Source organism: Etheostoma cragini, chromosome 11 (assembly GCF_013103735.1).
Source record: "Etheostoma cragini isolate CJK2018 chromosome 11, CSU_Ecrag_1.0, whole genome shotgun sequence".
Classification (NCBI taxonomy): domain Eukaryota; kingdom Metazoa; phylum Chordata; class Actinopteri; order Perciformes; family Percidae; genus Etheostoma; species Etheostoma cragini.
Window position 1 is genome coordinate 20,540,529 of NC_048417.1, and position 21,947 is coordinate 20,562,475.

General features: G+C 39.6%; 1 protein-coding gene across 16 annotated transcripts in view; it reads left to right on the forward strand.

The window, feature by feature from the left end:
• The window catches only part of stxbp5l (syntaxin binding protein 5-like), a 134,170-nt gene that overhangs the window by 99,781 nt on the left and 12,442 nt on the right, over nucleotides 1–21,947 (forward strand). For 3 of the 16 annotated variants that reach the window (XM_034886100.1, XM_034886103.1, XM_034886106.1), the window contains exons 19-23: nucleotides 2,260–2,328; nucleotides 5,390–5,455; nucleotides 11,432–11,536; nucleotides 14,936–14,989; nucleotides 17,586–17,765. In XM_034886100.1, the coding sequence (XP_034741991.1) occupies nucleotides 2,260–2,328; nucleotides 5,390–5,455; nucleotides 11,432–11,536; nucleotides 14,936–14,989; nucleotides 17,586–17,765 (474 nt within the window). The remainder of the gene's footprint in view (nucleotides 1–2,259; nucleotides 2,329–5,389; nucleotides 5,456–11,431; nucleotides 11,537–14,935; nucleotides 14,990–17,585; nucleotides 17,766–21,947) is intronic. The other 13 variants (XM_034886107.1, XM_034886111.1, XM_034886108.1 and 10 more) reach the window with 9 other exon arrangements.

The window sequence follows — 21,947 nt, forward strand, 5'->3', positions numbered from 1 at the left end:
TTCATATTAAAACAATTATTTGTTTCTAATGTTTACACTTTAAACTGGTCAACATTATATAAGGTAGGCAAACTTCACTTCCACCAGCTACATCATTAAAGATTGTGTTACGTATGAATGTATCAGTAATAAAAAAACATTCAATAATATGATATACAGTACAGTATGTAATAATATAACTCTGAAAGGGGCTGTTTGGCTGCATACTTTTAGTTTTTTATACGTTTTTTCTGATTTTCAGGTACTTTTTGTAATTAAGCATATTTTGCATGCAGGACATTCATTAGCAATTCATTCTTTTATTGTGTGGTCTTGCTACTTTAACATAACTAACATAAGTGACAAATGATCTGAATACTGCCTCCACCACTGGTTAAAGAATATAAAAGATCATAATTATATTGCACTGTAATAGGGATAATTCAGCATAAAACGACATCTTTAGTTGGGATACTTTCTGTATTGTGGTAGAACAATTTTTACACTGATGGAAAAAAAACATCTTGGGTACACATCAAATACATGTATTTAGAGAAAGTTGAAATTAAAAGGGTCAAATTGGCTATTTGAACAAAATATAGTCCATCGACAAGTAAAATCCAAACATACAGATATTGGCATCAGCATTCAAAAACCTGTATCAGTTTAACCTTACTTCTTCCCTCTCTTTGCTCTGTTTCTCTCACATAATAACATACAGTACAAATATCAAAACACCCAACCATCTCAGTATGCCTGTCACAGATCTGCACTATGATATGAGGTGCATGTTAACAGGCTGCGTGTCAGTCCACGTTGGCATTGTTATGCATGTTGTCATTTGATTTCTCTGTCCTTCCTGTTTTTAGTCCTGCTTGAGCTTAGACCTTTAGTCAAAAGTCACTGAGATCTCGTACTTCCTGACCCCTGCCTCTCTTTTCTCTTCTACTGATCTTGGCTGATGATAGTTTCTGAAGGCTTTTATTTACACTTAATGTAAAGATATTCAGACCCAATTGTAACCTTTGGATTTGAGGTCATAGCAGCTCCACTACTTTAATATTTTAGATGCTCTTTAAGGCAACTTAAAGTACTGACTGAGCTCTCCTATTACATAACTCCCACAAGTGTAGCTGAGAATGCTTTACAGGTATTCAGGATTTGTGTGAAGGGGATATTACTGTAGATGGAGGGATGACATTGGGCTTTAGAGCCACTTAATTTCCTGTTGCGTAAGTGCTTGTATTCACTGCCACAGCACTTATAGTTCTCAACTTCCTCTTTTGTAAAAATGTTTCTTTGTTGGGTCTTTAAAATCAATTTGGAGATGCAAGGAAAAAAACAAACTGGCAACTGTGCCCTTTTTCTGTACCCCAGGTGGTGGTATTATTATGATCTTAAGTACTCGCTTTGCTGGAGTTGATATAATACTGAAGACAAAAACGGCGTCAAAAGGCCAAGCAAAATAAATAGCACTGGCTAAACTATCTTTAAGCTGCTGGCCTCTTCTCTTTTTTGAATATTCCAACTTTTTTTAGAACATAGTTTACTGTCCTTCCCACACAACATTTTTAGCTGTTGTCGCCACACATATGTGTACGTGTATACTCTATATATGTCAATCAAATTTAGTGTATTCATTTCATAAAATAATGCTTAATTATTGATTATTGTAGGTTCATTTATTTTGATGCTGCTTTGTAAGTAATGATATGTTGCCTGCTAGCACAGTAGTTTCCTTCTTGTGCAAATGACAGATCACATCAGCATTTCTGGGGTTTGTAGCACTAGCGGGTATATCTTGTCTGTCCTTTCCTAACACTAACACGGTTGCTGCTTGCTCTCACTTTCTTTTCCACTCTAAGTGTGTTCTTCTCTCTCCTCCCCTCCCTTCCCTTCCCACCATCTTAACTCCATCCATCATCTTTCTTGACATTCAAATTCATTCTTTACTCTTTACGTTGTTTACTCCTCCTCTCCTTTTCTTCTGCCCCATGCTAATCATACACCTCTCTTCCACCTCTTTCTCTTTGCCACCTCCCTGTCTTGTCTCATCTCTCACTGCCCTAAATCTCTACTTACACTTTTTACTCTTTATCCCGACACACCATCCTTTCCACTATTGCCTCCTCCTCCTCCTCCTCCTCCTCCTCCTCCTCCTCCTCCTCCTCCTCCTCCTCCTCCTCCTCCTCCTCCTCCTCCTCCTCCTCCTCCTCCTCCTCCTCCTACCTTTTGGTGACTCTGTGGCTGCTGATGTGGGCATGTGGGCCTGCCTGACAGAGTTTTGCATGCGCGGCCTGTCTAACTTATATTCAGATTCAAAGAAAAGGATCCGTACATCCTATCAGAGTAAGTCGGGTCTTCCTAAAGGCTGGGGGACTCTTTGTTTGTGTGTGGGGGTGGGGGGAATTGTTGTGGTGGAACATACTAGGACAACAAGGTTGATGGTGATGGTCGCCATAAGGAATGGGAAGGTATGATGTGACCTGAAAGCAAAAGTACAAACCAAAGAGATGATTGGAATGCAATTGGAATTTCATGTCTGTATTTTACCATGTAAAATAGAACTGCCCTGTTCCAGTCATGTCCAGCGGTATGTCCTTTGCAGAGAGCCACTCCTTTGAGTCTGTTAAGTAAGGGCAGTTATACATATTATATGAGCAATGTGATGTATATTTTAACTGAAGCGTCCAGGGGTGAATAGAGCCTTGTCACTCACTGGGCCTAGTCAAAAAAAAATGTTTGCATTTGGTTGATTACAAAGGTCTATTCATTTTATACAACCATAAAGGTTTAATCAGAGTCCCTTTCAATGTCTTTAGTAATTTGTAAAGCCAGTGTACATGATTAAAATAAATTTGCATTAAGAAGTTTTGCTGGAAACTTTTACTGAAGAGGAATAATTAAATTAATCAAAATGTTTTGGACTGTGACGACTCAGCGAGGCTGTTAATGAAGCACTAATAAACCCAGCAGTCTCACATTTGTAGCCTGACTAAACTTAGACATTTCATCATTTGTGGTGGTTTTTAAAAAGGAAGTGGGTAGGACTTCTCATTCTGGCCTGTTCTTGGTGCATGTGATCAGATTTGATCAGATCCTGATTAAATCAGTGTTTGTTCTGTCTTGTATTTTGATTGTATGTGCCACCTTATCATGAGATGTACACTACATACTGTAGATGCCAAATTATTGTCATGTTGACAATTTTAATGCCATTTTGTTTTGGAAATTCAAAATGAAAGTGTGCATTATATGCATTTACAGAGAGGAAAATAAGTATTTGAACACCCTGCTATTTTGCGAGTTCTCCCACTTAGAATTCATGGAGGGGTCTGAAATGTCATCGTAGGTGCATGTCTACTGTGAGTGACATGATCTAAAAAAAAAAATCCAGAAATCACAAAATATGATTTTTTAACTATTTATTTGTATGATACAGCTGCAAATACGTATTTGAACACCTGAGAAAATCAATGTTAAAACTTGGTCCAGTAGCATTTGTTTGCAATTACAGGGGTCAAACGTTTCATGTAGTTTTTCACCAGGTTTGACACACTGCAGAAGGGATTTTGGCCCACTCCTCCACACAGATCTTCTCTGGATCAGTCAGGTTTCTGGGCTGTTGCTTAGAAACACAGAGTTTGGGCTCCCTCCAAAGATTCTCTATTGGGTTTAGGTCTGGAGACTGGCTAGGCCATGCCAGACCCTTGATATGCTTCTTAAAGAGTTACTCCTTGGTTATCCTTGCTGTGTGCTTCAGGTCATTATCATGTTGGAAGACCCAGCCTCAATCCATCTTCAATGCTCTTACTGAGGGAAGGAGGTTGTTCCCCAAAATCTCGCAATACATGGCCCCAATCATCTTGTCCTTAATACAGTGCAGTCGCCCTTTCCCAAATGCAGAAAACACCCCCAAAGCATGATGCTAGAACCCCCATGCTTCACTGTACTGATGGGGTACCTGAGATGGTACTCATCATTCTTCTTCCTCCAAACACGGTTAGTGGAATTATGACCAAAAAGTTCTATTTTGGTCTCATCTGACCACATGACTTTCTCCCATGACTCCTCTGGATCATCCAAATGGTCATGGCAACTTAAGACGGGCCTTGACATGTGCTGGTTTAAGCAGGGGAACCTTCCGTACCATGCATGATTTCAAACCATGACGTCTTAGTGTATTACCAACAATAACCTTGGAAACGGTGGTCCCAGCTCTTTTCAGGTCATTGACCAGCTCCTCCCGTGTAGTTCTGGGCTGATTTCTCACCTTTCTTTTTTTTTCTTCCTTTTATTAGATAGAGACAGTGGATAGACATGTGAAAAGGGGAGAGAGCGAGAGAGATGGGGGATGACACGCAGCAAAGGGCCGCAGGCTGGATTTGAACCCAGGCCGCTGCAGAACTCAGCCAACATGGGGCATGCGCATTAACTCAGTGAGCTATAGGCCGCCCCAGATTTCTCACCTTTCTTAGGATCTTTGAGACCCCACGAGGAGAGATCTTGCATGGAGCCCCAGTTCGAGGGAGATTGACAGTCATGTTTAGCTTCTTCCATTTTCTAATGATTGCTCCAACAGTGGACCTTTTTTCACCAAACTGCTTGGCAATTTCCCCGTAGCCCTTTCCAGCCTTGTGGAGGTGTACAATTTTGTCTCTAGTGTCTTTGGACATCTCTTTGGTCTCGGCCATGTTAGTAGTTGGATTCTTACTGATTGTATGGGGTGGACAGGTGTCTTTATGCAGCTAACAACCTGAAACAGGTGCATCTAATTTAGGATAATAAATGGAGTGGAGGTGGACATTTTGATGGCAGACTAACAGGTCTTTGAGGGTTAGAATTGTAGCTGATAGACAGGTGTTCAAATACTTATTTGCAGCTGAATCTTACAAATAAATAGTTTAAAAAAATCATACATTGTGATTTCTGGATTTTTTTTTTAGATTATGTCTCTCACAGTGCACATGCACCAACGATGACAATTTCAGACCCATCCATGATTTCTAAGTGGGAGAACTTGCAAAATAGCAGGGTGTTCAAATACATATTTTCCCCACTGTAACAGATTGTAGTGCAGATCGCATTAGGTTTCAGCCACTCTGCTCCAGAAAGACAAAATTAATCCAAAGAAACATTCCCGGGGTGAAAGGTAAATAGCAAATGTCAAATGTAATTATTAAGACATTAGTAATAATACATAATTAAATAGAGGCAATTGATTTCTCAGCTAATCAGAGATGATAAACCAAAGATTAAAGAACTTTACTCTAAGTTCTTTCTTGGGGCTCTGCGTGGCTGACATCAACCAAGTTGACAACTGTTCAATCTTCTTAAAAAAGTTAAAATAACCTGACATATTATTTGTATTCTAATTTTTCTTCCTCTTGACTGCCATTGGCTGTGGCAGGCCTTACTGAACTCTCTGACAACCAGCAGTCCATTGACACGGATAGAAGCAAGTCACCCACCTCAGGTAGCCTGCTGACACACACACACACACACACACACACACACACACACACACAAACTACCAAGTAAATCTTCCCTGTATGGAAATGTATTTTGGAATTGGCACTGTGAAGCTTTTGCTGGGGTGACATTGTCTTTAAGTGAGCTATGTCTACAGTATGCAGCCTATGCACACCTCACCCTTCACCAGAGCATCTTTACCTGATAAAAATGGCAGTGGTTTAAAATGGCCACTCATGTTTGAGGTTGTCAAATGTATTACATTCCAGTGGAATAGTTGTTGAGAAAATGAAATGTAGTTATTCATTTGAGTGCAGTATACTGTGGCCTATCTGATGCATTTTGTCACAGCTTCCAGCTGGTTTTCCTGTATTCCAAGTCTTGAAATGATTTCTCAAAGGTAAGCCCGAGAAAAGCATATAATACACTCTACCTCTGTCTTTGTACCTTCATGATTATCTAGTTAGTTGAACTCTTCTTCTTCCCTTGGACTGAGTAATAAGTCCTGCTACTGTTGTGACCAGCAGCTTGAGCACAAAAGCAAAAGATAAAGAAAAGCATAGGGATGGCTGAAGCAAGCAGGACCATTAACATGCTTATCTTAAACCAATGTTGATACAACAGCTGGCAACAGTAGTGATAACCTTTAGTTGATAACGTGGCAGTATCCTGCATGAGTTTATAAAAGAAAGGCTTAAATATCTGAGATCAGAACAGTTCTCACAGCTGGTTAAATGATTTATTTGTGTCATCTGTAATATATCATAAAAATGTCCTGTGCACTGCTTTCAGTTAAATATTTGCTGGCATGTGAGTGTGTGGCGGTGCTTGACTTGCATTAAAAACGACAGGATGTATAAGGAAATAGACATTCCTCGTTAGAGGGGAATGGTGTAATGAAGAATATAATGTAAATATCCTTAAGGGTAGTTAATGTTATATTCATTACCTTGTTGCTGGCTTTTGTGTTTTAGGATCACAGATACAATATGATGGTGAATATGATGGTTTGAAGTTGAGCGCAAGAGATAAGCTGCATTATGAGAGGACGATGGCTCATGGTCATAGATCCGAAGATAATGTAAAGGTTGGATGTAAGAGATGATGTTTTAAACAATGAGAGACATTGTGGTTTATAGTATGTTGAGGTTTGTATGATGGGAGAGGGGGCAAATGAAAAAAAATTGTGATTGCAAAGAAATAAACAGAAATGCATGATGGAGGGAGCGAGAGATGAGAACATTTCCCAAAAGGCGTTTTTGTATCTGTTGAGGGAAAACACTTTATCCCAGCTGATTCAGAATGTAAATGGTCGAATGGAGAAAGTTTGTAAGTGTGTAATCTGTGTTTTAGGCACTGCTAAGCACACATGCTGTCCTCTAGGTTCAATGTGCTTTATAAGGCTTTAGTTTAGACACATACTCTGTCACACCTCTTTTAATGTTTGCCTTGATGGCAAATTTTATTTTTTCAGCTACTTTCAAGGAAAAGAATATCAATTTAACAGTATCTGTTTGAACACCCAGCAATTGCACTCCATCTGTGAAAGCTGCCAACAGAAAGAGAATAAAGAAACTCTTTGCAATTACAGAAATAGTTCTGTGAAAATGGGTTCCAAAGAAGAAGGTGGAGGATGTTTGGGAAATCAAAAAATTATGTCTTTGAACTAAGCAGAGGTACATTGTTTTTCTCACAAACAAGGACGCCTCACAGCTGATCTGTGTGTAATAAGACATCATTAGGCAGAGACACATTCCTGCTTGTATCCTGAGGAGTATGTGAATGCTGGGCCATGATAGTGGTGCCATTGTGTGCAAATTACCAATGTGGCTGATGTGTTTTATAGAGAATGAAAGCTTTAGGGATTTTAGCCAGCAATAAGGCACTTCATAGCTTCTGAAAAAATATGACAGGTTTCAGGCCACCAAGGTTACTGCTGCTTCCCACTCTCTATTTGTCAATACACCATAGCATTACCCCTCTCCTTGTAGGTGGTGAGCTCACTTGGCTCAATGTTACGGTGCCGGGACTGTGCACACCTGGACCTCATGGGTCCTAGCCTTTAAATAGACATACTGTATATTCTAGCCCCTCACCTGATACGATGTCCAAGGGAATTCCTCTTAGAGCCACAGGGACAATGCTTTCCTCCCAATAACCTGGCAATTCCTGAAGGGAGTGGTGTGTGTGAAATCTCCTGGCCAGTCAGCTCAGACACCCAGGAAGAGCATGGACTAGAACCATATCTTTTCAAGATGACTCTCAGACGCCAAGCTGTCGAGGCGCTCTGAGCATGTTCAACCAGGCGGGTTCCCCTGGGGCAGATCCTTGAACACACTGGTGGGATTATGTGTATTTTTTGGGGTCTGGGAACGCCTCAGGTTAACGCAGTAGGACCTGGAAGATGTGGCTGGTGTGAAGGATGTCTGGGTTGCCTTGCTTAGCTTGTTGCTACCACAATCCTTAATCGGCTGAAAATAGGTGGATAGATTGACATAGATATACAAAGTACTACTTTGCTCTTACTATTGTTTAGTGTGTACACAGAATCTGGTTGTGCTGCAGCACATCAGTTAGCAAAAGCCTAATATATTATACTTGAGTCTGGCTTTTTCATTTATCTGGAACCTTTAAAGACTGGAGCAAAGTTTTACAAACGGACAAATAAAATTCCAATTGATGCTTATTTTTAGTTATAGCAAATACATAAGCATTCTGTTGCCCTGTAGCATAGAAAGACCAATGCATTGTATCCGCAGGAAGCTGAATAGTGTGACTCAACAATGATTCAATGACTCACAAATCACTCCACCAGGTCCTAAGATTTTTGGCTTTCAAAACATTCAGCTGCTTCGTGATAAAGGACTGTGTTACAAGCAAGTGAGCAGTGTTGTTATGTTACAACCATGTAGGCAGAAAGTTTCATGTTCATCATCATGCCAATTAAAGTGGCTAATTGAATGGCAATGCAGAGATATTTTAGCATTTCACTTCCTCTTCTTGTTTTCTTTTTCTTGCACACATGAAAAGGATATCCATGTTTTGTTCAGTAGCAAGTAGACCTCTTTGAGACAGTTTTTACCTGTGGCGTGATTACTGAGCTTTCCTTTTTGTCTGTTCTTGTTCTTTGTACTCTCCAGCCTTTGCCTTTGATAAGAAGAAGAGCAGAATAACAAAACCAGGACATGTGCTTTGCTGTCTTGGCAGAGAGTCTTTCAGCATTGTGATGTGACTAGGTCATGTCAATCTGTCCTGTTACAAGCCTGTTATTTGCTACTTAGAGAGAAGGGAGAAAGGAAGAATTATAGATACATGGATGAAAAGCATAAGAACAGACAGCACGACACATCGTGATGTATATTTGTTGGGTTGTTCTACTGAGTTGAGTGCAGTTTTCCGAATTTGCTATGTGCAATCAAGATGGAAATGTTAACAATGGTTAAAAGCAGCGTGAATGTTTTTGTCTGCTTAAAAAAATAATCTTCAATATTAATTCAAAAGTGACCTAAAATAATTAAAACTAGTTATGGCTGGAGACAAATGAGGAACCACAGCTGTATGAAGAGTTCAGGGTCTGTTTCCTCCTGCTGAATGTCAACGTTCACCGTTTTCTGTGACCATCAAAGGCTTTCTGGCCACCCCTGGCACACCTGGTGTGCTGTGTCTGTTCAAGGCCACATACAGAATGTGGAGAGCTTATAAAGGAAGCCAGCCATTGTCCTGATTCACCCTGTGTGTCAATGACTGCAGCCGTCTCTCCTCTCCTTCACACCCTCTCATCCACCTGACCCTTTCTTATCTACCTTTTGTCATTAGGCCCAGTAATTGGCCCTTCTCCTGCCTGAACGCTGTCTCCCACCACATCCCTTCCATTGTCTTCTTTTTTATGTCCTGAAGTCTGTTGTTTTGGTTTAGGGTCATGCGTTACTTTTCCTCTGGGAGCCGTGGCTGTAACAATGCTTACTTGACTGGGCCTAGTTTTGAGATGGACTAACAAGCTGAGAAGCCAGTGATCGGTGCCTGACCTGGCAGGATATTTTTAGCAGTGAGCATGTCAGGGGAGAAAGGGAGGAGGTGATGGCTGAAACTTAACACTGTGTCGAACTGGTGCCACCTGCTCAGCTCCATGACACACCAGGTGGCTTGATAAAAATAAGTCTACCAACAGTTTTTCAACCAAACCCTGCTGGTGCACTACCAATTACATAGTAAAACCTACTGTATGCATTATATTGCTGTTAATAAAACAGTATAGCTATGTAATGTTTACTAAATTAGTTTGACAAATATTATTATGACATGCTTAAAAATGCTCAAATGTGTTAAAGTTATTCACAGTTTCTAACCCATGCATCTGATGCATGGGTTAGAAACTTAGTTTTCAGTGGTTTTCTAGCAGATGGGATTGTAAAGTAGGCCCCTTCACGCAATACCAAGTGAATGGAGAGAGATGGATTGTTTGAGATTCTGTTGTGATGATCATGGCTAATGGCATTGCAAAAAAGACAATGTTATGTACATCCAAGTAGATACTGGTGCAGGACAAAGAAATGTTCAAAGAAAGTGGGTGAAGCACGCACAACAGAAACCTCTAGAAAACTAGTTTAATCCTGTTTGTAAAGTATTTTTCCGGAGCATTCAGCTGTTGTGCGGGCTTCACTCACTTTCTTTGATGACATTGCAACCAACATTTGTCTTAGTCAAGTATCAGGTGTGTGACAGCGACCTTGGACTGATGAGGTGAATTATTTTGTTGTCTGTTTGAAATAGATGTATTGAAATGGTTAAACACCTTCTGGTAGAGTTTGGATTCTCTGCCTGAGCCCGAACTTGACCAATATTTCCCGCCTTTATCCTTGGGCCTGGCCGGGCCCTTGATCAAGCATTTGTGTTTTTTTAATCATTAATTTATTAGCGGAGAAAGCCAAATGCCTCTTGAGCTTCTGCCGTATCTCTGGGTAGATTTCCTGCACTGACTTGAGTGTGAGGTGCTATATCGTGTCTCCCCCATCTGTTGCACTTCGTCTTCGATAAATGCGCAACCAGCCCAGATTGTTTCAGATAGCTCACTAGTCCTCTAGCAGCAGATTTGGTCTCTCCTATATCCGGCGCATGGTCGGCCAGTGCGTCGGCATACAGACTGTGCCAAAGGACAGTAGTAATTAGTTGGTCGAGGCCAGAAAGTCTCCTATATGGTACTTGGGCTTTGATTATGTTGTTGCCTTGACCTATTCCCACAATATTTTACTGAAGGAGCTATGGGTCAAGGTTTTTCTTTTTACATTTCCTCCATCCATTTGCGAGCCGTTCCCTTCTGAATAAACAAATAACGCAGTTTACATGCTTTGTCCTTGTTGCATTATTCATTAAGTTAATTCTAAACAGATTTCTGTTGTTCAAACAATTCAGAATTGTAGTTGAGAACTTCAGTTATAACGGCCCACATATTAAAATGTTGTCAGGTTTAAATCGGGCTCTGGCTCATAATTAAGGTAAATGTGTCTGGCGGGGCTCGGTTGATTTTTTGGGCCTGATCAAAGCTTTACTTGTTGGAAGAAGAAGGAGAGGTAGTGCATATTTGGAAAGTAATATTAATTTATAATTAATAAATTGGCTGATGACATCAAAAGACATTTTAGGTCATAGGGACATATATGTAGCAAAGCTGGAGACTGACTACCGTTATGGAGCTGGTGAAGACACTTAGAAACACTTACACTAGTAATTGTGGTGTTAGAAGTTATGGTTATCATGTGTAGTAAAAGTAGTTGTAGTAGAAGTCACAGTGTAATAGTAATAGTTGTTGTTGAAACTTGTGAGTGGAATAGTGTGTTTTTTAATAACCCGTTTTCATATCCTCTCATTAGTTTTCTTTCCTGTTACCTGCAAGTCTCTTTTTTCCCCAGTTTACCCAATGTGTTTGTCTCTCCCCTGTTGCCCTGAAAAGTCTGTGTCTGTTCTGTTGGATCTCCTATTCCAGTTCATTACTCAACCTCCCTTCACAATGACCCACGCGTCCTGCCAGAGCCTGTGGTCAGTCTGAGAGCCAGCCACTGCAGTCCAGTCTTTTACTTGCTGGATAATGGTAAGAGGAGGGATGTCCCACAGATTTCAACCTCGTTGTGGACATCTGCTTGTGGTTTTTCCTGTATGGCAATAATGCAGCAAGGGAGGGGATTTATTGGTCTTTTTTTGGACAGGTGGTAGGCTTGATGTTGCACCTTGCATGCTAACTCTGCTTCCACACTGTAAGCAACACGATCAGAGGCACATTCGTACCTCACAAAGCAACAAAGAACTATTATAGTCAAGAGCAAAGCAGATTTTCTTTACTTTTTTGTTTCCCCAATGTGTCATGAAAAACAGATACTTTTCCTTATTATTATTATTATATTATTAGTATTATTATTATTATTACCTATAAATATTTGTTGGAGTGGACCAATTTTCACAATTGGTCGCAACAGAATGAGCCATCAACCAAGTTGCTTGCAGTGTAAACAAGCTGACAGGTTCTGTGTTTCTAGGAGTAGAGTGTCTGTGTTTCATGCCTTTGTGCAACTGCTGGTCTTGCATTATCTCTCTACTGCAAGCTGCAGGGGGGGGGGGGGGGGGGGGGGGGGGGGGGGGGGGGGGGGGGGGGGGTGTACATTGGGTTGTTTGTTGTGTGTGCCAGCTCTGGGCTTTGAACTTGGAGCATCATTGGCAATACTGCAAGGCAGGCAGGCAGGCTTGGGGAGGGGAAGGGGTGGTATTCCAGCCTGGCACTTCTCATACTCACTCGTCAGTGCCCCTAGTGCTTCATTCGCTGGGATGTCAATCATTGTGCCAACACCTCTTTGTCACTAGAAAGCAACATGCTACTGTACCAGACTGTGGCACTCAGAATCTCTCTCATTGTGTCTTTCTGACTGTGTGTCAATAGACCCACAATATCCATAGTGTTGTCCTCTAGGCTAACATTCATCACTGTCGTGTCTTTAACTAACTGCATGGTGCCCACTGCATTGCCGGCTGCAGTGCTGACAAATATCAGTTCCGCTTGCTTTGTTGTTGTATCACTGTTGTGGCTGGACCAAGTCAAAAATTAGCTCCATTTGTTACCCCTACGCAAACCTCGGGGGAAAAAATCAAAACATTAGTTTTAGCCATGCTCGCAGTGTGTTTATCAGTAGGTTTGCTTGGTATATAACTTCGGTCCAATCTCACAATTAGTGAATGGATTGCAGTGATTTTGAAAAGACAGTCAGGATCCCCAGAGGATGAAGCCTACTGACTATGGTGATCCCCCGACTTTTCATCTAGTGCCACCATGAGGTAGACATTTGTGGTTTTGAGTGAAATATCTCAACAGCTATTGGATGGAAAATATTAGCATGCTAACAAGCTAAACAAAGACGATAAAACATACCTGCTGTTAGTATTGTTACTGTAATAAACATGTTAATAAGCTGACATTAACTTCTAGCTTACAGCACCGCCTCACAGAGATACTAGCATGGATTCATGGTTTACCTCTTAATCTTTACCTCTTAAAACAGCGGGTTTCATGTTCAACGGCATCAGTTGTACACTCTACATGACAGTTTGCGTGTGGTGAAACCAACATTCAAATTCAATATCTCCGGTGTGCTCAACACAAAAGAAGCACAGAAATGTTGGATTTAAATGTTTTTACCTTGGGCAAAAGTTTAATCATTCCGAACACACAGCAGACATCTGTGGGATCACAAAAACACTTTTCGAGGTGGAACACACTGCCTAAAATGTGTTTAAAAAAAACAATCCCCTAGGATTGCGCAGGGAATATTCCAAATCACAGAGTAATGGACGGACGGCTAAGGTCACAAACGGGGTTAGTCTAACAAAGTGTTGTCAGAGAAGTATTTTAATATTGTCACAGCTTGGGGTACAAGGTACTCCAGCCATGAAAAGAAAGCACACAAGAATGTGAATGTTTGAACACAAAAGTAATGTACGGTATATGGCTTATTAACATTGCCATATTTAGACACAACATTGTGGTGTTGCTCATGGTTTGCACAGACTGTACCTGGAAAAAAAAGTAATGAATGTTTTGATATTGTTGATATTTATTTTACTTTATTTATCCCAAAAAACCTTTGCCTCCTCAAAGCAATCCCATCTCTTATTTTGATTAAAATCCATTTTATGAAGCGCCAATGTAGCCACTGAGATATTAAACCGAGGAACATCTGTGTGTAACAGGTTTATAATGAGAACATTTTCTTCTGTCATTGTATCCCTAACAATGCTTATTTGGTTGCAGCATCATCTAGTCACACACACACACACACACAAAACACACACACACACACCGAACACACAGAGCTCATCTATTATCACATTAGAAACGCTAATCAGAAAGGAAAAAAAAATGGAAACAGAAATTCATTGATTGATAAATTTAGTTAGAGTACCATAATACCCTAATTTCCTCTACAACAAAGGAAACATAGTTTATCTGAAAATGACCCTTTGATACAGAGCAGCAAATGAACGCAAAATATAAAAGGAGTAAACTGTATTACATTACAATAGATTAAAAACAATGAAAACATATTTTTTTCTTCATGGTATTCTATGGCAGAAGGATTGAATCATTGAGGTATTATTATTTTTTTTCAAAGAAATCCTCATTGATTCCTTTGATGAATTTTCGAAATCTTAAGTGTGAGAATTGTAAATAACGCAGATTCATGATCACACTGAAACGTATGAATCTTCATGTAAACACCATCCTGTGTCTTCCACATGTCAAGTTAATCATTCAACCCAAAGAAAACAATGAAATATTGCCTTCTTTTTGAGAGGGAAACTGACTCATAACATCTCAAGTCCGACCTTTGCAGTTCTCTACTTACTGCGAAATGCTTGCAAAATGTTTTAACAAGTTGTTTTGTTGCCTTCAGTGTCTGACTGTGATTTTTGTATTGACACCCTGTGGTGTCACCCTGTTTATTTGTGCTTCCATGTCAAACATCCCAGGCCTTAGAAAATCAGATTTTACTGAGACATTTAAGCAGAACAAAGATTGTATACAAAACGAACATATTTCAATAAAGACCTTTTGGCCGGGTTACTCAAATTTGAGAGAGTGCAGACGGTGGGACTCAAGTTGGACATCCAGAGTAAATTAAATAAGTCATCTTGCAATGGTGCAGCCATACAAAACAATAACCATAACTCAGAATGTGGATAAGTTTATTGTTAAATTGGCCCGGTATAGGTATTATTAATCTTGGGAACACTGGCCTGGGACAACAACGGAGCATGCATTTTGAAATATGCCTGCCGTTGCATGTTCTGGTTATTTGTTTATTTGAATGATTTACATTTTATTTGTTTTGAGTTTGTTTTTTGTTGGATTTAGATTACTCCTACTTTATTTCCTTGTGTTTTTTTTCAATTTTTTCATTTAAAGGGATTAACCGGTGCTTTTTTTCCTATTCTTTTGTTTCAGTAAAGGGACCCGGCAGAAAGTTAAGTCTGCCAACAGATCTTAAGACTGATCTTGGTACGGTAGGCGAAAGCCAGCAGTTTTCACTTGATTGCGTTGAGTCATTTAGTTTCTGCTTTTATCATGTTTTGTAGGTTTTTATGTTGCTTTAGTAGTTTTTATTCTCACTCAAACTTACTTCTTTCAGTTTCTTGTTACTCTCTCCTCCTTTTCAACCAGTCCAAAAGACTGTTGGACTGAAGTGTTTGTCCATTTTTCCCCTTAAAGTCTTTTGATTTGAATTAAATCTTCTGTATTCGTTTCTTCTACATTTTGCAAGTGTTTATAAAGGTGATTTGTAACTCATGCCCATATTTAAATTTGAGGTTTTCTATCACTTTATCATGATTGGACCATCTCCTGATTTTACACAACCTTTACTCCATTGACAGTCGTGGTCTACCGGGATTGAATCACTTGCTACCTCTCTCATTGTAACTGGATCATTTCTCTCTTAAACAGTCTTTTCTCCATTTTGACTGGATCATCTGCATTACAGATACTGAGCGTACCACCCCTACTCCTATACATCTCTACTGCTGTACATACACTTCACAATCTCAGGTTTCCCTTTGCTCTGCTTCTGCAGACTGCTGCTTCATACATGCTGTCTCTTTTGAAAACGTCTGGTCCATAAACACAAAATGTGCCAGTGTCTACTCGTTCCTGTGACTTGCCTCATTTAATGACCTTTCTTATGATTGTATTCTGTCAACCCTGCATTATATGTAGTTGAAGCAATAGTGGCATTGAGAACATTAAACCAAATAAAAAAATCCAACTTTTAGAAGATATAGCGTTGCAAGTGTCAAAAGGATGAACGTCAGTAAAACGGGGGAAATAATTCATGTTTTACCTTTCTAATAGCAACAATATCTACAGTTGTGGGTTAGGGAACAAACTTCAAGAGTATTACTGTTTGTGTGTGTGTGTGTGTGTGTGTGTGTGTGTGTGTGTGTGTGTGTGTGTGTGTGTGTGTGTGTGTGCAAACGTGTGTGTGTGTGCAAACGTGTGCACACTCGAGGGATGAGTGCCTTAATCTGTGCCAGGGTACAGTGCCATTCGTTCTGCTGTGCACCAGTTTCCTGCAGAACATTTCGAGGAAAATTACGTATTTGCTTCTTCTCTGTTTAATTTTCACAGTTACAAAACATTAAGAAAAATACACAACAGGGTCATAATACGGCACTGGTATTGGTTGGTCCAATATCACTTGCAGTTTTCAATCCCTGCATTGCCTCGGTCCGTCCTGCTGTGAAACTGGCTGAATGTTTTACGTGGACTGGGTGGCACCCTGGAGTTTTTCATCTTCACTTTGAAATTGAATCATTTCTGCATCAACTGGCTGAGCAGGAGACTTAGATTTGATATGACAGACATATGATCAGTGTGAAATACTAAGAGGACAGTGACAAGGGAACACTGTCATGTTTTTACTAATTAGCATAATGCTGGTTATTCTCATGCTTCACAAGTCTCTACATAAGAGAATTTCAGAGTGGAGAGAGGACTTGGTTTGACTGTGACAGGGATGTCATTAAAGAAAAGTGCAAGTGTTTTATTTACTTGTCCCTCAAGACATGTGAGAATGAGAGTACTCAGGCAGTAGGTATCATGAAGCTGTTAATTACAGCTGTCTTGGCAGCATTTTTGTCTTCCAGACTTAACTACAAAAAATGGCAGAGCTTGCCCAATCCACACAATCATGCTTTTTTTACTTTTCTCATTGGCGGGTTGGCTCTGAACTAATTATTTTGCCCACACACAAGTAATGTACATTGAGTAAGGACAAAGCTTGCAACAACCTCGGTCCATGAGGGGAGGCCATGTAAGGCTTCGATTCCAGAAAGTAACAAGTGTTTCCTGTCACCACCATTTGTAGCTGATTGTGTGGCCAAACCAATTTACTTGCTGTACTAATTTGCATTAGAATAAAAATAATCTCATATTATATTGTTTTAGATTCTTTTACTATTCATTTGATCTTCATTTGTAATGTTTTGCCATAGCTAGTTATATCACGAAGCTAATGGTCTTAATGAAAACAAACAATACAATTAAAAAGACACAAAGTGGAGATGAAACAAGCCTGTTTTTCGTTTGATTTTCATATCTTTTCCCTTGCACAGACCGTATAAAACTGCGCTCACAATTTGTCCCTGCATTTTGCTTTCTCTTCTGCTGCCCCAACATCTTTTTTCTCCTCCCTGCTCATAGTTACTACAAACCACTCTCCAGCCCTTGTCACTCACCCACTCTTTTTCTTGCTCCCTCGCCACCATCTTTCTTTTTGACAAACTGATTTTCAACATTGGCTTGCTGCTCTAACGCTGCAAAAATGTTCATCTTCATAGGTCATGTAGTACAATAAAAGGTTTGAGTCTACATTTTTTAAACGGATAGCAAAATTCCAAATATGGTGAGAAAGCTCCAGGTATTTCTTTGGTCTTATGAATAAGTTGAATTATCTCCCCTCATTTAAAGATATTCCTTTGTTTCAATGAAACAAGAGGTTTTGAATTAGACTGAATGACATATGAAGATGGATTAGAATATGTTTGAAAGTTTTATTTCTCTCCTTGTATTGTTTGCTAATGCTTTGCCGTTGTTACAGATCATGTCAATGGACATTGCACTAGTCCCACCTCCCAGTCGTGCTCGACAGGGAAGCCTCGTGTCCCGATGGGTCCAGAGGGGCCACGGCTTACCCGCAGAGGCCCTGGCCGACCGCCCTTCCGCAAGGCCCAGTCGGCTGCTTGCATGGAGATCTCTTTGCCTGTGTCCCACACTGAAGGTGTGTGCTTGTCTTCCCAACTCCCATCCCCAAACCTCTATAACATACCCTCCCTCCTAACTTGCATGCCTTCCTCCCACCCTGGGGTAAGTGGATTAAGGCTTGATACATAGTTAATAAAAGACAAGCGCATGTTAATGCAAGCTAGCAGCATAAAAGCGTACTGACTAAAAGTTTTAAAAAACATTTGATAATTGAATTTTTACTAAAGCCCTTCCACAAACAGGAAGTTCTCAATCCTACCTTAGCAACCGTAACCAAACAATGCAGGTCTATGAAGCTTTGGATGTTACTGTATTAAGAGTGCATACCTGGAGTATGAAGGGTGGTGGCTTTTTTTTAGCCTTTAAAAAAAAAAATAAGAGCAGAAATGCAAGGAATTGAATAAACAATTGTGTTTTTCTGCTCCAATGTAAATTTTTCCAAAACAAAAATAGTCACTGCAAATTAGTTGTATATGAGCTTAGAGATGATAGGGTTGCACGCTAAGTTAACTGGTGATCAGCCAGCAGGTGTTGACAGCTAGTTACCAGATGAACACCATTACTATTACTGCTATATTTTCAAACCAATGGCAACTACTTCTTCATGTGTGGTTGTTTAGCAGTGTTTGCATTTACCTTTCTTTAAACGTAACTCTGCAACTTGCATTAGCATCACCTTACATTATTTGAATTACAGGTCATGTTTCTCTTGAATGCAAGAAACGGCCCTTGCATTGTGTCCCTTAACATTGTTGCTTGTGTCAACCCTGTCCTTGGCCTTAAGGTTGGTGCAATACAGTATTAAGTGTTTTGACCAATTGATTTTTACTTCTCCAGTGCCTTTCTTTCTAGTTTTTTCTCCTCTGCATCGAAAATGCCATCCATTTAACTTTAAAAGTTAAACTGATGTGTTCGCAATGAACCTTTCCCATCCAAGTGAAGTTGTCTGCCTTTATCTTGTTATATTAATTTTCTCTTCTCATAAATAGATTCTGGATGTTTTTTGAATTAGATAATGAAGCACACACAATGTTTATGTAGTGTGGCCACACCTCCCGACTTTCCCACAATCCACAAACTTGTAGCTGAGGGAAGCATTTCTTTCTTCATTTAGTTCATGTGTTTGTGAGTGAGTATATACAACTTCTTCATATTGTAAGTACCAGAACCACGACCTCCTCTTTTTTTTTTTAAATAGTCCATTTCCATATGCACACGTATAAAAATAAGTTGTAAACAACAATCGTTCCAGCATGATCTGCACTCGAATCTGACATTTATTTTCTTCTATTTGAACTTCTTTAATTCACACCCTGAGATTGATCTGCACTCTATAAATAAATTGAACCAGCGAGCTATTTTTGTGTGTGTGTGTGTGTGTGTGTGTGTGTGTGTGTGTGTGTGTGTGTGTGGGTGGGCGGGTACATACATACACCTTTGTGTGTGATAGAAAGGTAATGTGTGCATTTGCGGGAATGTACATTTGTTTCTGTCTCTGTGTGCGATGCAACCAGTTGTTTTAGGGCTTTCTATCTACTATATATATATATATCACCTGCTATTCTGAATGAAGCCCAACACACCCTGAAAGCCTTGATAGAACATCTTCCTCATTTCTAACATCTAATACATTGACCCATCCTCGAAGATTTGATCACTGTCTTAAAAGAAATGTGGTTCATGTTTTAGTCTTGTTGTTGGTTATGTTTTACCATTCTGATTCTACACAACAAGTGACAGCAAAGCAAAAAAGAAAATTATATAAAAGAAAGTGCTGTCAAGTGTTGACACGCCCAGCAGCGTCATTTTGAGATTTTGAGATAATTTGCCTGCAACAGGATTGTACATTTACATCAAATTACACAGAATTAAAAATTTTGCACTTAGCCTGTCAGGCCAATAAACAGCATCCTCTAACTCAGACAAAGATGAGACATACCACTCTTTCATCTTCAGGACTCCTGACATTCTCTTGTTTTTTTTTGGACATTTTATTTCTCTTTCTTGCACTCTAAACTAGATCTTTCTTTATTTGGAAAAAGCAACAGATAAACAGCACTAGGCCTTTTTGTGAGCTGAACTTTATGTCTTCAATTATTTACGTTGCTGGGGGATTTTCTGAGGGTGGTGGAAATAGAATGGCAAACACTGCCCAAAGAGACTGCAGGTTTAGGAAATGGATAATCCATAAAGGTTGACAGACATGATGATGGGCCCTGGAGGCGGAGAAGCTGTTAAGCACTACAGTGCTCTAATTTAAAGTGTGAAGAGTGAAAATTTACTTAGCCGCCTTAAAGCAGCAGAATGTGAGGAAAAATGTCCATGTACTTTAGTCAAAGTCTTCATTATCAAATTATAGACACCGCTAATAAACCTGGTACACCACCAGTACTGCTTTGCCTTTATATAGTTTTTAGGCATCATGCATATTTAAACTTTTGTCCCTTGTAGCAGTTTGAAGTAAGAGTATGTTCTTTCACATCTGTGAAAACATAACTGATGCTAAATAACAAACAGGATAGGTGCTGTGCCTTTTACACCAATTTAGCAATTAGATTCGCACTGTCATCTCCATTGACCTCATCCTATAACACTGTCCTGGAGCTAAGAGGGAAGCGTCTTTTTCATTAGCATTAGCTAAATGTTTTATTAAAGCCCGTGTCTGAGCTACAGCTGCATTATCAACCAAACCGATGCAGACAATGGTAGAAACTGCTCTATTCCACAGTTGATTTTATTCATCTATAAGGTCTGAAAACATCCACATTAAACTGACTTCTTGATTAATTTGACATAAAACGTTGAATGAGGATTCAGGAAGGTAGCAGCTCAATGTAACCAAAAGAGGAAATCTCTCATACAGGTAGACAGAGATGGATGTACCTGCTCCATGAATTCTCATGAACAGAACATGTTAATATTGTACAAAAACTTAGGCTCAACTATTTGTATAATATCCTACAAAATTACAGCGAGCGCTGGCATGTTACTTAATGACCAGTCACATGACAGTTAAGTTTAGTTAAGTTAAGTTATTGTGAGTTGGGTGGAGAGCGCCATGAGATCCTGGCTGTTTCAGCAGCTGTTGCCGTTAAGTTTAGTTGGAAAAAAAGGGACTGTCATGTGGTGACGACAGTTAAGTTTAGGCACCAAAACTTAAGATTAGAAAAAAGACTGTGGTTTGGGTTAAAACAACGGTCCCCTTATGTGGTATTCCCGGTACAAAAGTCTTGTGTTTTATGACCCAACCTTCTTCCTGTGCATCGCTTCATGCTCTTATACATCAGCAATCATTGTGCTACATGCAGTAATAAATACATGGAATACATACAAATTGCAGTGCATTACTTTTTATAGCTATGTGTACATATGGTTCATAAGAATAGCCTGACCTGCTAGGCCACCAGACTTACTTACTGATTGAGTATTGGTGTGCTAATTCATAAACATAGCATGCTATTGTAATCTCTTGACATGAATGATACGTTTAGGAGTATGGGTTATGCCACTATTAGTATGACCATGCTACTTATATACACCAGGTTATCACAATCCCGAGTTTTACTTTTTCAAACTGGACTGAAATGTTTCACTTAGCAATGTATCTCAGCAAGCTAAAAGAGTAAAAATAAAAAAAATAAAGGTTGAATTGAGAGAGCCCTGTGGCTCCTGTCTCACACTAAAGAAGCATTTTGTTGTCTGTTGAAGGCATAACCAGTTTGCCTTTGTGTGCTCTCTTAGTGCTTAAATAACTTGGAGAATGTGGCTCTGGCTTAAATCAATTGGTCATCACAGTGTTCCCAATTTGACATGACAACTGGGTCCCTTGTCTTTTGTAGCAAGTGCTTTTTTGTGCAGAAAAAAAAGTGTTAGACAGGCACTATGCAGGTGTAGTGTGAAGAATTGAAGCTGTGCTTCTCTGTTTTACTTTGTCATAGTATAATTGCCACACAATGCAGCAATTCCATGATATTTCATTTTACCCTGCAAAATCCAGCTACGCTCCAATTACATCTTTGGCTATTTGAATACATTTTAATTGATCTGTCTAATAATTCATTTGGATGTCATCAGATGAATATTTTCCAATCTGGACACACCACCTGCTGACCAAAATGTCAGTTTAGCACAAAGGATAAAACATAATCTAATAGGCAAGTTATTAATACTGTACCCGCAAGGTGTCACTCAGGGCTTT